Below are 18,037 nucleotides of genomic sequence, written 5' to 3'. Positions count from 1 at the left end.
TTCTTGGAAGGACATTTCAAACATATTTTCCACTCTTCCATTTTCATGCATATTTTTATCTAGGAAACTGGCTGCAGATCTGGTGAGTTCAGCTTAGAACTAACCTATGTTTCATTAATTTATGAGGTAAAGGTAACTGAAAAAAATCGATGTCTCACTCATTTTTTCTAGGAAGTGAAAAGTATATCTTTCCTGAAGAGTTTCATTTACATTAGGTAAGACATGTAGGAGAGCATTTCCAAGTATACTTTAGTCGGAAATTAAGTGCCTTGTTTATCATGCCATAGGAAAGCTATTAATGATCCAGGTGTTCAACAACATCCCCAATGTATTCTCTTAAACATAAATTCATGGTGTCTGCATATGCTTTAGCATGATGACTTCAGTTGTCTACTTCTGATTACCCTGCGTTCTCCCTTCAACAGGTTTTTAGCCAACACAACTTTTGATGGTCTCAGTGGCCACATTAAGGTGAAGGACTCATCCATTGTCAGCTCAGAAAACAACTTCTTCATCTGGAATCTGCAGCACGATCCTGTTGGAAACCCAATGTGGACTCGTCTGGGGAGCTGGCAAGAAGGAAAGATAATCATGGATTATGGGATATGGCCAGAACAGGCCCAGAGACATAAAAATCACATGCAACACCCCACCCGGCTGCACCTCAGAGTGGTAACTCTTATTGAGCATCCATTTGTCTTTACAAGAGATGTAGACGATGAAGGTCTTTGCCCAGCAGGGCAGCTGTGCCTGGATCCTTTGACCAATGATTCAGCCGTGCTAGATAACCTGTTTGAAACCCTTCAAGGAGGGAATGACACTGTTCCCATTGAGCTGAAGAAGTGCTGCTATGGCTACTGCATTGACCTGCTGGAGAAGCTAGCTGAGGATATGAATTTTGATTTTGACTTGTACATTGTTGGTGATGGAAAATATGGAGCCTGGAAGAACGGGCACTGGACAGGGTTGGTGGGAGACCTTCTTGCTGGCACAGCTCACATGGCGGTGACATCGTTTAGCATTAACACTGCCCGCAGCCAAGTGATTGATTTCACCAGCCCTTTCTTTTCAACCAGCCTGGGCATCTTGGTGAGGACCAAAGACACAGCAGCTCCTATTGGAGCCTTTATGTGGCCACTTCACTGGACTATGTGGCTGGGGATATTTGTTGCTCTCCACATCACAGCTATATTCCTCACCTTATATGAGTGGAAAAGTCCTTTTGGGATGACACCCAAGGGAAGGAACAGGAACAAAGTCTTCTCTTTCTCCTCTGCCCTGAACGTCTGCTATGCGATCTTGTTTGGAAGAACAGCTGCCATCAAACCCCCCAAGTGCTGGACTGGAAGGTTTTTAATGAATCTCTGGGCTATTTTCTGTCTTTTTTGTTTGTCCACATACACAGCCAACCTAGCTGCTGTCATGGTAGGAGAGAAGATCTATGAAGAGCTTTCTGGAATACACGACCCAAAGGTAAAACATGTCTGTTGTTATTAACTCAGCCTTTTCTTCTTCCCAGTCAAAATTCACTGATGCATAATTTATGCTTTCAAATAAAATCATAAAGCAATCTGTGTGGAAAACAGCAGTTGCACTACAATTCATTACCATCTGGCGGCACTTCAGTAAGAAAGTTCAATGAGAGAGGATCTTTAAGCATCCATAGAATTGTAGGGGAGATTTCAAAGATTGAGGGGGAGGAAGAAGGTGAAGGACTTTGGTGTTGCCTACTGCAGAGAAGAAAAGAGGATTCTGCATGTAGATTAAGTCTTAGTCCCTTTAGCTATAGCTGGTTTGATCAATTGGATGATTTGGGTCATTGTGAGACCTACTCAAACAAAACAACCCCACAGCATGAAGACAAAACCACTGATGTTCTAGGTAGGATTTTGCAAGTATTTCACAGGCTATAACTGTGCTTACAAAGGCATTACTGGCAAAATTCCCCACGAATAATACATCAAATAGAGCAGAACTGAAATCTGTTGAAAAATCCTACCTTCTGCATCAAAACAGTGGAATTCACTTTACAAGTAGTCAAACATTTGATTTGCAATGTCGGTTCTGCTGGGGAACTGTCACAGGAGGAGATGAATTATGTTGTAAACAACCCATCTGCAAATAGCTCAGACTTCCTAGTACTTTTTGGTAAGGCAAGGAAAAATGTAGAAGAGGGACTGCCTCCTCCCACTCTCTCCCCGACTCCCAAGGTGGGATGAAGGGAAGGGATCTTCAGTTGGTATTTAAGTCCAGTCATTTCATAAAACTATTATGATTTTGTTTGCTGCTAAGTAATAATGATCATGAAAACATAAGTGCAGAATGGATTGTAGAGAGAATACGTGGCTGCAGGTGACACAAGAGCAGGCATCCTCTTCATCCGACAGTCACCCTAGGGGACAGGGTGGTGACAGCAAATTTCCCTTGTTTGTTTGGGACTTTCTCCAGTGAAGCTGTGATTGTATTGTCCACAGTTTTATACTTGTGACCTAACTACTGGTACACAGCTTTGAAACCACCCACCATTAATTTGTCTCAGGTGACTGAATTGATACCACATCGTGCCAATGAAAAACGTCATTTTAAGAACTCAAGAACTGAACATTTAGTTTTCTTTCATAAATTGTATAAATAAAGGTTATGTATGTGCCTCCAGATAGCAAAGGCTAAGCTCCATCTGTTATATTGGTAAACCTTTGCATTCAGACTAATGACCATACAGCTTTGACTTTGTGAGTGCGACTTCTGACTCACTTGCTCCAATGTTACCTAGAGTGTTTCTCCCAAAAATATTTTAAACAAAGAACAATACTTTTTATGGTTGGCCTGAGGCACTCTAAAATTGATTTATGGGTTATAGCAAATTGCTACTAATAATCTGTTCTCCCCCTCCCAGAAAAAATATGAATACTACATCAATAACTTCATAAATTTAAGCTGCAAAAGTCCAGGAATCATGTATTCATTTTATTCAGAGCATTCTAAATAAGCAAATGAGAGCTTTCAGCTGAATTTCCCCAGCTCCAGCCATATCTCTGTTACAGTCATTGATTGTTGTGTGAGCCATAATATTGGCTTGAAAATGAGGTTAGTCCTCGACTCTTTGCATGGGCATCACCTAACCCATCAAATCAAATCACATCAGATTATGTCCTGCTTTTCTGCATCATTAGCGTCACCACACATGGAGTTCCTAAAACAGGTATTGGGAAATTTCTGCAATTGCAAGAAAATGAAATAATTCTAAAGCTGCGCTGTACAGCTTGGCTGTTGAGTTACAGAATTGAGCGCAGACTATTGAAGCATATCAGGTGCTGCAAACACAGGTCTTAGTCCTGAACAGAAACACTGATGACTCATGGTTAGTAACCTCAGTGATCCCATTAAATCCGTGGCATTACCGGCCTTTCCTAGACAGGCACTTCTCTGCCTCATGGACTAGATCTAAGCTTCTGAGTAGTTAGCGGTTTCCAACGTGGGAATTAAGACAAGGTAGATTCTATGGAAGAGGATTGCCTGCCATCGCGTGAACTATAAAATAGTTTAGTATATTTCATTCATGCATTTGCCTCCAAAGTCTTAGTCTGTAAGAGTAGTTATAATAGCAAATGTACTGGTTTAACCTTTTCTCACATAAAGCCTGAGCTGTCCCCTTTCAAAGTTGTCTCTAAGACTTTAGGTTTAGGAAATGTTTGGGGTACAACAGTTGCAAAGGTACATACACCACTTTTTAGTTAGTTACTTGAAGCATTTTTACACAATTTAAAGTTCTTAACGTTTTTTTTTTCCAGGTCTGTTTACCTCTTTCTTTTCAGTCGTGGAGACTCGTTTCAAAAAGAAGGCAGCAGGGTGCAGACATAATAATCTTTTTAATTTTAATATACTTTTAAACATTCTCCTGCTCCTCTCAGTATATATATATGTCCTTGTACTGTGCTTTTGAAGTGTATTTAAAAAACAAAGTCTAAAATAGAGGAGCAACCTTCTTCAGGCAATGTAAGACATATAATTTCTTCAGGCTGGCACCCACAAACAGTAAATCCCATCTGAGATTGCAAACAGTCAGGAAGGAAGGCAAGTTGGGAAAAATTAATAATTATTTTTTTCAAGATTAGAAACCTGGTATATAAAGTCAGTATTGCCAGGAATATGTATGCTCTCTCTTCTGGTTAAAAAAAAAAAAAAAGACAAGGGTATATCCTGAAAAAATCACATCTGCCTTTCTAGAAAAATTCATGTTACAACAGTGATGTTTAATTCACCAAGCAGTACAGTGTTTTATCAGTTGCTCATTGCAGCTCAGCAAAGGAAACAATGGTCCTCTCATGTTGCTGAAATCTCGAAGGTACAACATTTTCATCAGAAATCAAAGGAAAATGAGTTGCAGTACAACCACTAATCACAAGACAAAGTGGAATATGGAATTAGAGATATCTCAGATGGACCTTTAAATGCTCTAACGATGTAGAAGTAGAAATGAGGGAATAAAGAAGTATCATCATGCTGATGAAAGGAGAAGCAGCCAGGGAGGCAAGGCAAACCATAGCAGAAGGCAAGGAATGGGAGGCAGGAGAATTAAGTTCTTGGAATATGTCTTGAATTTTGGAAACTTAGTATGTGTTTTCCATGTAAGAATCTTAACAACAGTGGGTCACTAAAGCCAAACGTCTGGAGTACCCATCTAAGCTGGCTACTCCACTTACCAGGTCACATTTCAGATGACTTTTTACAGCAGGAGCTGCAACATAGCCAGTAAATTGCAGAAATAATAAAGCAGTGTTCTGCCACCTTAAAATCATGCACTTCTAAAAGAGAAGGGGCAGTCTGGGGACACAGATGCCCCCTCTCCCCTATTTTCTAATCTTACACGTCATCTCTTGCTTGTGGAAACTGGCAAACACAGCTTTTGGGGAAGAAACTCACTTGAACTTGTTCAGTCTGCTATTTGAGCAGGAGAGGATAGCTACAAGATGAACATGGCATTTACCTGGATGAAAGTTGCAGCAGAGTCCTGATTCCCTCTTAGGAAGCTTTCTATAGTACATGGCAAAGCAGTCTAAAAGCTTATTAGCAGACAGAGAAGATAGAGACAGAGGAAAAACATCGTATTTGGATCATTTTATACTGCTTTTATCTTCTCTCAACTGAATCCCAGTGGTTTATTTTAATTTTTCTCCTAATGTCACATCTTTGGATGCAGAAAAAAGGACAACATTCTTCTCTGTCAGAGTGCTTGGCAGCCTGTACGCTGTTGTACGAGTTGACTTCTTTACAAGGTCAGTTATTCATCCTACAGGCATGCAAACCAGCAGCCTGCCGTTGAGCTGGTCTAATCTTTTGTCCCACCTGTAATGGCCTGGAGAGAGCTGGCCTGATTCCTGACGTCTCCCAAACATGCTTATCACCTTGTTTGTTGTATAGCTCCTTAGCCCCTTGGTGATGACACTATACTCGGTTGCAGTGGGAAAAGCCATAATCCAGTTTTCATCCTTCACTGTGGCCGATGCACGTTTTCACAGTGGCAAGAGTAGGTTGCAATAGGTAACGCCTTAAAACAGAGCTGGTGCTCGAGGAGCACATAGATACGCAGGTGGGGACAGATCAGTCTAGGACAGCTGGCCACTGTCACCTGTTTCCTGATCGATAGGTGGTAATTGCATTACAGATCTACAGCACATGCAGCCTCGCAGGCAGGGGCTGAGCAGAGAAGGGGCGCAATGATAAGCAAGTGTCTCTGGGTACAAAAAAGAGGATTTGCTACCATCTGCTTCAGAAGCATGTATCTTTATAGCTGTTGTCTCTTTTGGCCAGTCTTATGACAAATCAAGATATTTTATGTTTCAGTTTCCAGTATGGTTTCCATAAAGCAGTACTATCTGCATGTGAGTAATCTAGGTCTTGGTGTCACAGACAGGCAAAAGAAGAAATTATCTGTAAGTACATAGCAGTGGCGGTCCTTCCTTTGTCCAGTGAGCCTGCAGCTATGGCCCAGATCCAGTAAAACTCTTCATTATCAAATCCAAAAATAGGGTCTTGTATTACAGGATAAACCCAGGAAGTGGGTTTTCTTTCGTGGCAAGGGGATTTGAAGCAGGGACTTCGCTTTCAGTCTTCTAAAGCAAGAGCACATGTTGGAGATGCACCATGAAGTCCAGAGCATGTTGAGTAGTTCAGATTATCTGAGGCAAAATAATTGTGGGAGCTCTGAGGACAGAAGAAATATATCAAGCATGCCAACAAGAAAGCATACAACAGCAGAAGCTGAGGAGCTGGACAGATTTTCCATAAAGTGGTCCAATGCCTGGCCTTTCCTTCTGGTAAAAGTGTCATTCTTTCAACAACATAATGAGCTTTTCAGGTGCTATCCGACCACTGCCACTTCTGTGACAGCGGTCAGACTTTCTTTGCCATGTTTAGGACACACTTGAGTAGCTATGCCTGTTAATTTGTTATGGTTATGTATTTACATCTCTGGATCCCTCTACCTTCAGCACACCCTTCGACAATGGCAGAGTTCCTTTACACATTGTATTTTGACAGAAAATATTGAACCTATTGAGATTCATTTAACAAAAAGTGCTACACTTGTGAGTCCCACCGTCAGAAATTTCATTGTGTTATCTCATCTAACTTTGCACTTCTGCTGTGGAGACATTACGTATGACTTACTCTGTCTAATATGCTTTTACAGTTAGTTGGGAGAAGCAGGCGCATTGGGCTGCTGTTGAAGACATTAAATTCAGGACAAGATCACCCCAACCATTCCCTGAAAGCACCTGTTTCTCTCCATCATGCGTAATGGTGTACTAGCATGGCCAGCACTCATGTCTCACAAACAGCGTAGGTGCCCCAAGGAATACACCACAGACACCTACCATCACTCTGACAAGCCCCATCCAGCAAGTCCTTTCAACAGCCTGGGTGTGCTTCGTGATTAGCCCTCAGAAATCTCTGCCTCTCTTCCAGTCCACTGTCTGAACACCTGTCTCTTAATGACCTCTCCATCCTTTTAGTGCAAAACTAAGCACTTTGAGTAATCCAGAGAAGGTATTTCTGGGATTTTGTTACTCAGGAGTTGAATGTGTACAATAACCCAGATTTTTGTTTCTAGATTTAAAATATAAAATGTGAGGGTGCAAGCTGTCATTTCTGATTTGTGAAAATCTCAGTTAATTTAGAGGCCTTATGGCCATTATTATATCAGTTAAAAACTCCCCGTTACATGTATTAAAACAGTCCAGAAATACCAACTGGCAAGTAACTGCAGATGAGCTTTAGCAATACCAAACAATACCAAAGTAAATGTCTGGCCACTTTGTAGACCTTTTTCATCATTAGAGGCACGATTCAAATACTCCTGCATTTAATGATATTTTCCCTCAAGTTCAGCAAGTGTTAGAGTGAGGCCATAACTGTTGTGAGTTTATTGATAAATTTTCTTCCTGAAAAAAGGAGGCCTTGTACGAATTACACTGAAGAAAATGCTCTTAACGACTGCCGTGGTCTTTTACTGTGGCAACCTAAGATCAATCATGATAAGAAGCGCCACTTGCACTGCAATGTATTAAATATATAATGAAATAGCATGTATTTAAATATGCATTAAATGCATTAAATTGTATAGCAAAAAAACCAAGCAACAAACTAGGTGAACGGAACTCTTATTGCTCCCATGGGGTTTAGTATCTGTATAGGACTGCAGGAGTCTTTTCTTTTTACAATTAAAAGAAGTTGGCTCCAAAAGCTATAGAGCATACATTTCTGTGCAGGATGTCATTGGGCACGGAAGGTCATGACTGACAGCATCACAGCCTGCTCATTAATACGTGGTGCTTTTCTGAGTCTTAATGAGTCAGTGAATGATTTGAACTCAAGAGGACTTTAAGTGTCACAGAGACCAAAGTGAAAAAATATCAGACAAAGGAGAAATTAAGTATCAAACTCCAATCAGAATAAAGAACAGGCATTGCAGAGCCATCTCACACAGGAATGAAGGACACCTGCAATTTATGGAGGTGAAATCTTGGCTTCTTTAGCTTCCCCATGCAATTTACGGTGGTGAACACTTGACTTGTTTAGCTTCCCCATCACCTTGTTAAAGCTTTCTTGTAAAGTTATGGCTTTGGAGGTTAGAATCTGTCTAGTTTGGATTTTTATTATTCCGATATCCAGGTTATCAGACAATGCGCTGCAGTGTTCTCCAACCCAAGTTTCCTTTTCCATCAAGACCTGCTTTTTTTATGCCTTCTTGCCAACAATTATCTTTTTGGTATCCTTGCATATGAACCCCTACTGCCCCAGGTCTTCACCTACATAGAATGCCTTGTACTGTCACCTACTGTCTTGGCCACTCTTTACCCCTCGCCATATTAATTGTTTGATCCAAAGAATGTAGGTGTAGGGTTGGTAGAGAGGAAATCCCTGCTGTCTTTATTCCATGTGGTGCAGGTCATGAAGGTTGGTCTTTCAGCACTAGAAGGAATTAATAATTTTTAGCATTTTCCCAGCTGTTCTCACGGCAGTTTCTCACTCTCAAGCTGCAATATACCTATACATCATGTCATTTAAAAGAAAAGTGAGCCCACCACCAGAAATTGCAACTGCATCATACAGGGGGCGCAGACCCTTGCAGGAAATAACGCAAGCAGAGAAATAGGAGGAGGAGATGTTCCTGAAGTAACTGGCAAAGAGGAGCAGAAAATAGAGAAGATGCATAAGGTTGATCTTATCACCTGACAGATGGAAGATCATCGTAAAGCTGACTTAGCAGCATTGAGGATATTTATTATTGTTCACAAAAGTCACAGCCGTTGTGCTCTATAAACAGACACCTGATACTAGCCTGGCTCACCTTCCTAGATGAAATGAAATCCCCTGGATTTCAGGGATGCCAAGGGGTCAAACCCTCTAGAAAAAAAGTAATTTTCATTGAGTACAATAAGATTTGACTGAACACCAGGTGAAGTAAAATAACTGTTGTCCATATTTCACTGTGCAAGAGGTCAAGGCATCCAAATGAGCCCATCATTTTTCTGTTACACTTTGTGCTTAACACATGCCTCACTGTTCCAAATGGATTCCAAGAAGAAAAAAAAAACATATTTAGTTCAAATGTTATGTCTGTCAGTAACAAAGGACTTACTTTGCCTTCATTTGATGCTTTTGAACCAAAAGCCAATAGCAGATAATGTATTTAAGAAATTAGGGCTGCGCTGGTAGGCAGTTCCACCATGTGCACATTGGAAACCTTTTTATCCTAGTCACTGGTGAGCCGTTTGCAACACAAACCCATTGTTTGTTCCTTTTCTGGAAACCAGAAAGTGCTAGCCTTGCCTTTACGAGTTTAGACAGTGCCACCACAGAGGACAGTGTTCAGCCCTGGTACCTGGGGGACAACTGCCATATGGCCGGGGACAGGAGGCCTGGCAGTGTTACCCTCATCCACCAGCAACAGCTGCAGCAGGAGAAATTTGTACGAAAAAGGATGTGGAAGATGATTGTTTTGAAGGTGAGAAAGCTACGTACACTTCAAGCTACTGTCACGTTAGGTTTCTCCCTCCAGCCCCGAGTTGATTGTAGAGTACTGTGATAGCTTTTCACCTGCAGATCTGAGACCCGAGATGGAAGGACAAGAGGGATTATTTAACCAGAAATCTCCCATGTCTCTTAGGTAGTTTGAGCAGGTATTCAGCCAAACAGCTCTGCTTCCCTTGCTTCTAATTTGAAAAGGACTTTACCTGCATTAGAGCAGCATTAGCCCTATTTTACAGGTAGGAAGCAGAAGAACATGGTCGATGAAGTGACTCAGTCTGAAGCATTTTCATGGCTGCTTTGTGCTGCTGAAGTGCAGCTGGAAACAGTGATCTGTTGCCTATTGGGAATTACATCCTTTTTTTTCCCCCCAGTCGATCCATTTTTCCTACAGTAATTTACACTTACTATATTACAGTTCTCAGCTCTCCCAGAATATATCCTAGCTTAAAGATCCCTCTGTCCAGAAAACTATTAAGTGCTATGAAGAAACAGGGATAAACACACATTTAAGTTCATATTCACCAGAGATCTGTTCTTATGACACTTTTTGCACTAAAACACTGCCCAGCAACTCAATCAGCAGGGCTATCTTCAGAAATTAACCTGCCCACCACAGACTAGAGTCCCCAGTCTCATCCCTTAGCTGTGCAGTTTCTGCAGAGTAGAGCAAATCTTGTAATTAATTATTAGAGCTCACATGGGGAGTGTCAATGAAGCAGCTTTGTATTTTTAAAGAGAGGTGTAAGTCGTATTTCTTTTCATGTATGCTCTTGTTGCAATACAGGAGAATAAATTGTCAGTACTGGACTGTGGATTTGTTTCTGCTTATTGACTTCAATGCAGCTGTAAAGATTTATGCCAACTAATGACCTAGCTGAGTTGGATTCAAAGTGACAGGATTTAAACAATATCTGACATTATCCTGGCAAGCCAAGAATCACCACCACTGACACTTTTTGCAACAGAGAAGGAAAAGGGAGCTTTCAGATACATTCTGCATACACCATCTCCTGGAGGCCCTGGGAACATCTCCACTTCCCAAGCCTGAACACATGGGACAGTTTCTGAACAAAGCCTGCACTTCCAGAAGTTCAGCTGTGAATTTTCGTCCGCTAAAATTTGAAATTCATGTGCTTCACTGTGAATAATTTTCTTTTCTTTCATCTCCCTCCGCACACCATAAATATTCACTAGTTAGTTTTCAAAAATTCTTGCAGATAAGTAGGGAAAAGCCCATGAACAGAGTTCTACATTGTTCTTGTTTTGTTTTAATTTTTTTTTAGTTTGTTGTTTTTCCCCCGAAAGTTTGCTTAGTGCTAGCTATTGCGTTTCTTTTATCAGTGGGTCATGAGAAATCTCTTAGCAGCTAGATGACCACTTAAATGCGTTGGTTACATAAGGCAAGATAAAATGCCATTGCTTCATATGCCGAAGACAGAAGACTTACTGCAACAGATCTCTAAAAGCACAGCAGTTCTTCACAGCAGAGCAGACCACTTAATGCTACTCCTCTCCAGTGATTAGCAGTAGAAACTGAAGGTTTTCAAGAGTCTGAAGCAGTTCTCTGGCAGAGGTCGTGCTGACACTAACAGCAATTCTGCTGACATATGAGACGTCCATTAAACACTACACTTGGTGTTTATACCAGGTAACCAGCACTATCATGGGGCAGAGCTACTGAAACCTTTTAATAACAATTTTTCCTTAGAAGTTGTTGGAAAAGTTATGAAAGTGTTTTCAGCCATGTTCCCCCTTTCTATAACCTGTTAAAATGAAAAAGTAGTATTGTAGGTGGTGGTAAAGGCTGAATCCATGTTAACTCTGCATCCATCACTGCAGGGTGCAGTCACTGGCACTGCACCCCATGGTATACTGGCTTGCTCTTCTCTCCATGAAGAATAGTTTGTGGAGTTGAATTTTGGAAAGGAGAGGCTAACTGAATGAACACTTAAATCATTTTAATGATTTGAGATGCCAATTAGAAATTGAGTTCCTGAAACCTTTTTTTTCTCCAGACAGCCATCAAGATGCCCAGAATAGTTCTGAATCAGATTCAGTGAGGCAGTTAGTGCACCCCATCAATCAAGTACCGGCAAAGCATTTCCTAGATTTCAGTCACTTCATTACTTACAGAAAATAGCCGTAATTTCACTTCCCAACAGTTGCTCTGTTTAGATGTTCCTTGTCTCTTCACAGCTCCCAGCAAGCTCAAACTCCACGGGATCAGAAGGCAATATTCTATTGCCTGCTTTTTTGGAGCTGAGACCATATTTTCCCTGTATTTATATTCTGAACACCTGGGTTTCTTACACACTGAAAAAACACATGATGACCAAGTGTGATGCAAACCTCAACATGACAGTAGACATAACAACCAGGGCACCAAGGGGGGGAAAGTCTTTGAGCCAAATCCTCTAGCTTTGCAGCACTGAAAGGTCATACAGAAGCCAGAACCCTCTAGAAAGACCTCAAAACTCAACAGTTTGACTTCGGATTATGTCACGGTTAACTGCTGGCAGCATCTCATGCATTTTCAGTTTTAAATCCCAACTTGCCTAGGATATTTCTATGCCCGAGTCTTTTCAAGCCTGAGTCTAGGTGTTCTCAGCCTAGCTGATGGCACTGAATGCAATGGCACTGTATTACATAAACTGGAGTGTGCCGAGTAATGCAAAATCCTTGACATTTAGGATTGTATTTTCCTGTTTCTGCTCCCGTGGTTTTATCACATTGGTATTTTCATGCATAATTGGCACCCCAAGCCGTAGATGTATGCAGATGCCCAGTTCTTCTCAACATCTTCCCAAATAAAACAAGTTCTCCACTTCCCACTCAGCAGATGTTTTAACAACAGAAGACAGAAACCAGGAAGATTTAGAAGTAAGGTGCCAAGCCAAGGGAACTGGTAGCTGCAGTATTTGCTTTTGGCTGTAAGCAGCACAAATATCATTTGTCTAGTAGCACAATGCTATACAAGGTACAGAAGCCTCTGAGAAGTCCAAAAGCTTTTCCTGGCGCTGTCAGAGGAGCTGGATGTTCTGTAAAGCTCTTGAGTTTCCTTAAACACTACATAACCTCCCTGTCTCAGTGCTCACGGGACCCAACAACCATTTCACCTCCTCAGCACTTGGAGGCATTCACATTACCCCTTGTTTTCTACACAGTGTAAGAAAACATTAGCCCTTGTTTGTTTTCTTACCCATGGCATATTTTCTTAAACAGTGAGAGTTATTCTTGGAAGTACTGACACAGCCCATGCATCCCACAGTAGATAGATAGATAGGTTCTTAGAGGTCACAGGGACAGCACTGGTACCCCAATTCCAGAAAGTGAACTCACTTCCAAAGTTCTTTAGCCTTTCTCCTGCACCTTCATTCAGCACTTCCCAGCAGCATTTCCTAGTCCTGCCTCCCTAGAGCTCTGTCTTCACAGAAGGTGGGTCATCTTCCTGAAGCATCTGTCCCTGACCTATGCAGAAAGATCATCTTGTCGTGGCAGGCCACAGCCCTGAACCTGTGAAGTCAGAGTACTCATTCAAGAGGACAAGTGCTCAGCCCCCTCTGGCACTACAGCTCTCTGCTGCGAGGGCTTTAATGACCATCTCTTGAGTTTGCCCCGTGTTCTAACCCAGATCCAAATGGCAGGTCACCATGTGTCTCACAACTTCACATGCAACAGCTTTCTCACATTAGACTGGGGTGATGGTTCTAACAATTTGGGATGTACCTAAGTAGTGTGGCCATTCATGCTATACACCAGTGCTTCAGACAGAAAACTCAGTTTAGGGGTATGAAACCTCTGACCTACAGTATTTGAGCTGCAAAAATCATATTGTTAGCTGCTAAAGCCTTCCCCTTTTTTGGGAGAGCCACTAAGAGGCAACACTAAATAGCTTTTTAACCCCTGAAAAACATTGGCTTTTAACTACTCCATTGATATATTCATATACACACTGTTAGACTGCCCAGGCCCTCGGCACTCCCCTACTTCTCCCACTCGGCATCTTGGCCGGTGCAGTTTGCAGTTTGCTGCGGTGGCCTTGCTCGTGAACATTCAAAGGGCTGGCTACTCGCTAAACACTAACAAGTCCCACACTCATCAGCAACGCTTAGCTCCCAGGCACTGCATGGCAAAGGCTGCTTGGGCATACAGAGTTAGCCTGCTGGCTGAGGAGCAATTATAATCAGGAGTAATGACCCTTTTAAAAAACAGAATGGTTTCCTTTGCTCCTAGGTCTTCAAAGGGGAGGTCTGGCAGTTAAAGAGATTAATAAAGAGGGATATATCATCTGTACCCATAATTATCTTTACATCTTGTTCAATGAATTGTCAAGCTGGGGCTTCATTTTTCCCCTGAAAACCTCTCTCTAGGTCAAAACAAACCCTGTTCTTTGTATTTCTTACAGCCAGAGATGTCTGATTTTGGAGGGACCTTGTAAGGTTATCTAAGCTGAATGCCAAGAAGGCTCATGTCTGGAGATGGATCTGCAGCTATTGTATTCATTTATTTTTAATCATACTCAAATCACCAGCAAATCTCCAGGTACTCTGCAGGTACAAAAAAGCGTCAACAGTTCCTAGTGCCCATCACCTGCTTTGTGATGGTTATTCACCTTTCACACTGACTGAGCTTTGAATGAAAAAACACTCAAAAGAGTACTCAGAAGTGTCGTCTCTGCACACTAGAAATGCCTATAATTTGGACAGCTATTCCTTCTCAATAGGATAGCTTTTATATTTGCTATTACTGATAAAAAAGCAAGTAACCGTCTCCCCCAGATCACTAGTTAAAAAATAATAATAATAATAATCCATTCTTCTTTCTTCAAATTGTGGTTCTTTATAAAGTGCTGATTTTTCAGAGTTCGTGATTTCTCTGAAGCCCTAGGCATTAAGATTCTGTTACTGGTTTAAACAAAACAGAAAGGCTCTTTCAATATGGGACTCTTAAAATCTAAGAAACGCAAAAGAAACAGAACATGAGAAACAGAAAAGAGAAATAAAAAAAAAAGACAGCTAATAAAGCAAGACTCACGGGAAGACTGTGACGTTTACCTATCCTGTTGGCACACAGATATTTGTGGTTTCCATCTTTTCACAGAATCTTCCCAGGAAAGGGCTGCAGAAAGTAAGAAAGCAGCAGTGACAGCAGATGACTCTTGTTTCCATCCTGAAGTTTTTATCTTCTGTTGAAGCAAGTAACCCTTGGCACTTTTAGTAGATTAGCAATGAAGGTAGCGCGGGTAGTCCATTATCTGCTTTTGGCAGCATTTTGTCTTGTTAATCCACTATTCATATGGCTGCAAGCAAAGCTTTTCCTCATGTGGATAAGCAGCAGCAAGAAGAAAATAGAAGTCCCAAAAAACCACAGCGGATTAAAACACTATTAAGATTTATCGTTCACAAAAGGAGTCAAGAGTCATCAAATACAAAGTTGCAGACATGTAATTATGCTTTAAAAAGCACATAGATTGCCAGAATCAGGAAGAGCATAGGATACAAAGGATCACTACATAACTTCCCTACATAGCCTTTCCAAGACTTCCCACCAGACATATGGTGTTGCTGGAGACAGGATATTAAGCCAGATGGACTTTTGATCTAATAGATATTCCAATATTGTCATCATTTGTGGTGAAATTTGACAATGTGCCCAGCCCAAAGGAAAGCATGGGCAGTCATCAGTAAAGCATCTGGGACAGAAAATTGCATGGAGGTGCAGTTAACTCTCTCATTTGTATCAGCCTTTCTCATAGAGGCTTAAATATTTAGCTAGATGTAGACATTGGTGACAGTCTGAGCGATAGAATAGAATAGAATAGAATAGAATAGAATAGAATAGAATAGAATAGAATAGAATAGAATAGAATAGAATAGAATAGAAAGAATAGGAGTGAGGGATACCTTCCAGTGAAGCCAGGTATCAGCAGTCTTTATTTGCAGATTAGGTGTTGCACTGCAACTGGCATCACTAGGTGGGCCACAAACATCACAACAAACACGTAAGTTGACTTGGAAGGTGGCAGTATGATTCAGTGTTGAAACTCAATGTTTTTTTCCCACTGAAACAGCCAAGAAGTAAAACCCCAAAACACAGTACTGAGTGTGGTGACTAGCTTCTTGGGACATGGAGTGCATGGAGCCTACCCCAAGCTCATTCTTTAAGCAAGTTATCTTCAATGTCTTGAGACTAGACCTAGATTTGAGTTGACGGCATTGTGCTGGAAATCTCTATGATGTATTGTCACAGCTCCACTCTCTGTTATTTATGTCTCCTGGCACTTGAATGCTGCTTCCACATTTCCAGGCAAGAACATTTCCCTCTGCGCCCACAGTCCTTCTGGCACAGCATGCACTACGGCCAGCTCCGGAAGGAGGCACACCCTGAATTGCTTGTTCCACGATCACCTAGGCCAGAACACCTCACAAAACATGCCAAGAATCCCTCCAGGCCCACAGTCTTGCATTTATCCAGGGGTCTCATTCCTGGGTTGCAACACAGGGACTAGATGAGCAGAGCACAATGTGGAAAGCACCTGCCCACTTTCCAGATAAAAATTACCAGAAATACAGTATATTCATAGCTTCCAGGACATCAAAATACCATCCAAAAGACCTTTTTCTGTTCCTTTTCAGACTAAACTCGATGACTGGTTGGACTTAATGATCTTAAAGGTCCCTTCCAACCTCAGCAATTCTATGATTCTATGGCTGTGCATTTACAGGCTACCTCTGGTATTCTTAAAAAAGCTAGGAATACCCTTTTATCCATGGGGTCATTGAAGAGAAGAGTGGAAAGGTATTTTGTGTGGCTTTGTGTTGCCCTACATACTGTTTTACATAGATTATAATGTAGAGAGACAGATGGACTGGCAGAACGCCTCTTTGCTTGGTCTTTGCAACGCAGAGCATGGCCATGGTGAGATCATCTTTGCAAGCTGCTGTGAAGACTGTGAACTTCCTGGAAAGCAAATAGAGCATGACTACTTCAGCCTTAGCTTTGTTTGGCTTCCTGTGCTCTGAAAATTTGACCTTTTAGAGGCTGGTACATTGTTGAAAGCTTTCCAATTAGTCTGTTTTTGGCTACACTTGGCCATCTCAATGAAGTCCTTAGCATGGTAGAGAACACCATTTGACTCCTCCACTGCAATTTGAGAGTTTTCCCATGAGTCACTAAGCGCTTCAAAGACAAACAGGGTACTTCAGAAAGAGAGGTCCATGAAACTTGTGAACATCTAAACTACTCAGGGCTTTAATACAGAAGGTGGAGCCAGTTGTGAAAAGGAAAGGACACAAAACTGCAAAAATTGTTTGTGTGCATATAGCCTGGTAATCAAGCTTACAGCTCGGGCTATGCTGAGGGGTGGTCTTCCTCCTTCCCACTGCCAGGGGAGACTTTTTGGTGTCCACAACACTTCAGTCCTTTGTTTCTCTCTGAAGTATGGCAGCAAAGACAGCAGTGGTCTGTGGCATGGTTCTAGAAATTAGTAAGCTTCTACAAATTAAATTGTGGTGCTGCCCTTCTGCAGAAGACTAAATGTCATCCTTAAGGAGTCAATAAAAGACATTCTGCCAAAACAAATACAGACTGTGGGTCCTTCACTGGCTATCCAGAGCCCCAGAAAGTGGATCCTAGCAAGCCTAGAGGCTTCTCATGACACTGCCTGAAGCGTTGGCTGGTTTAAAGACAAATAATAAAACTAGACACCTAGATTTGGGAGGTTCAGCATGTCTCAAGGGAAACGTTTTCCACACCTGAGGAGAATCCTGAAAGTACACGAACAGGCTAATCAGTCACCTGGTAAGTCTTTTCAAACTTTTTCTGTGATGTGGAAAGCTGACTGCAGGAACACATCAGAGGCAGGTCTATGAATGCTGAGAATTTCTGATAAACTGTTCCCACATAAGAGCAGATATGAAGGAGGCAAATGACTCTTCTAATCTGTAATTTCATCTCCTCAGCTCCACCACCCATCTCAAGGGTTTCGGTTTGGAACTGTGCGAGAAAGCAGCGCAGAAGACTACGTGAGGCAAAGCTTCCCAGAGATGCACGAGTACATGCGACGGTACAATGTCCCTGCAACCCCAGATGGAGTAGCGTATCTCAAGTGAGCCTCTGCATGCAACAGCCGATCAACTCAACCAGAATGCGTGGCAGTGAGATGGTGATGGGTTTCCCACTTTCAGTATCACTTATTCCGCAAAACAGACACTGAAGGCAGTGTGGCAGATGGATCGAGAAGGAAGCAAGTAATCACCTGGAGGGAGTGATACTTGGAGAGCAAGCTAGCGTAGCACCAGCTGGAGTGTTTCCAGGGGAAGCAGTGCTTTGCACTAACTGCTAGGGTGCCATCAAGCATGGGCAATGCATAAATCCTGGCAGGTTTCTGTGCTTGGGGGCCCTTCATCAGGCAGTGAGAAACATCCAGAAAAAAACATCACAGTCCACGCAACAGCTGCGAATGAGGTTCCTCAGCATCTTCAGCATGCTGGGAGGAGAGAAG

General features: G+C 41.9%; 1 protein-coding gene across 2 annotated transcripts in view; it reads left to right on the top strand.

Annotated features, from left to right (window-relative positions):
- The window catches only part of GRIN3A (glutamate ionotropic receptor NMDA type subunit 3A), a 75,546-nt gene that overhangs the window by 36,624 nt on the left and 20,885 nt on the right, over positions 1–18,037 (top strand). For both annotated transcript variants that reach the window (XM_074569079.1, XM_074569078.1), the window contains 2 exons: positions 426–1,473; positions 17,496–17,641. In XM_074569079.1, coding sequence (XP_074425180.1) covers positions 426–1,473; positions 17,496–17,641 — 1,194 coding nt within the window. The remainder of the gene's footprint in view (positions 1–425; positions 1,474–17,495; positions 17,642–18,037) is intronic.

This window comes from Larus michahellis, chromosome Z (genome assembly GCF_964199755.1).
Source record: "Larus michahellis chromosome Z, bLarMic1.1, whole genome shotgun sequence".
Taxonomy (NCBI): Eukaryota; Metazoa; Chordata; class Aves; order Charadriiformes; family Laridae; genus Larus; species Larus michahellis.
Note: the sequence above shows the minus strand (reverse complement) of the source record. Positions and strands in the feature narration are given on the sequence as shown.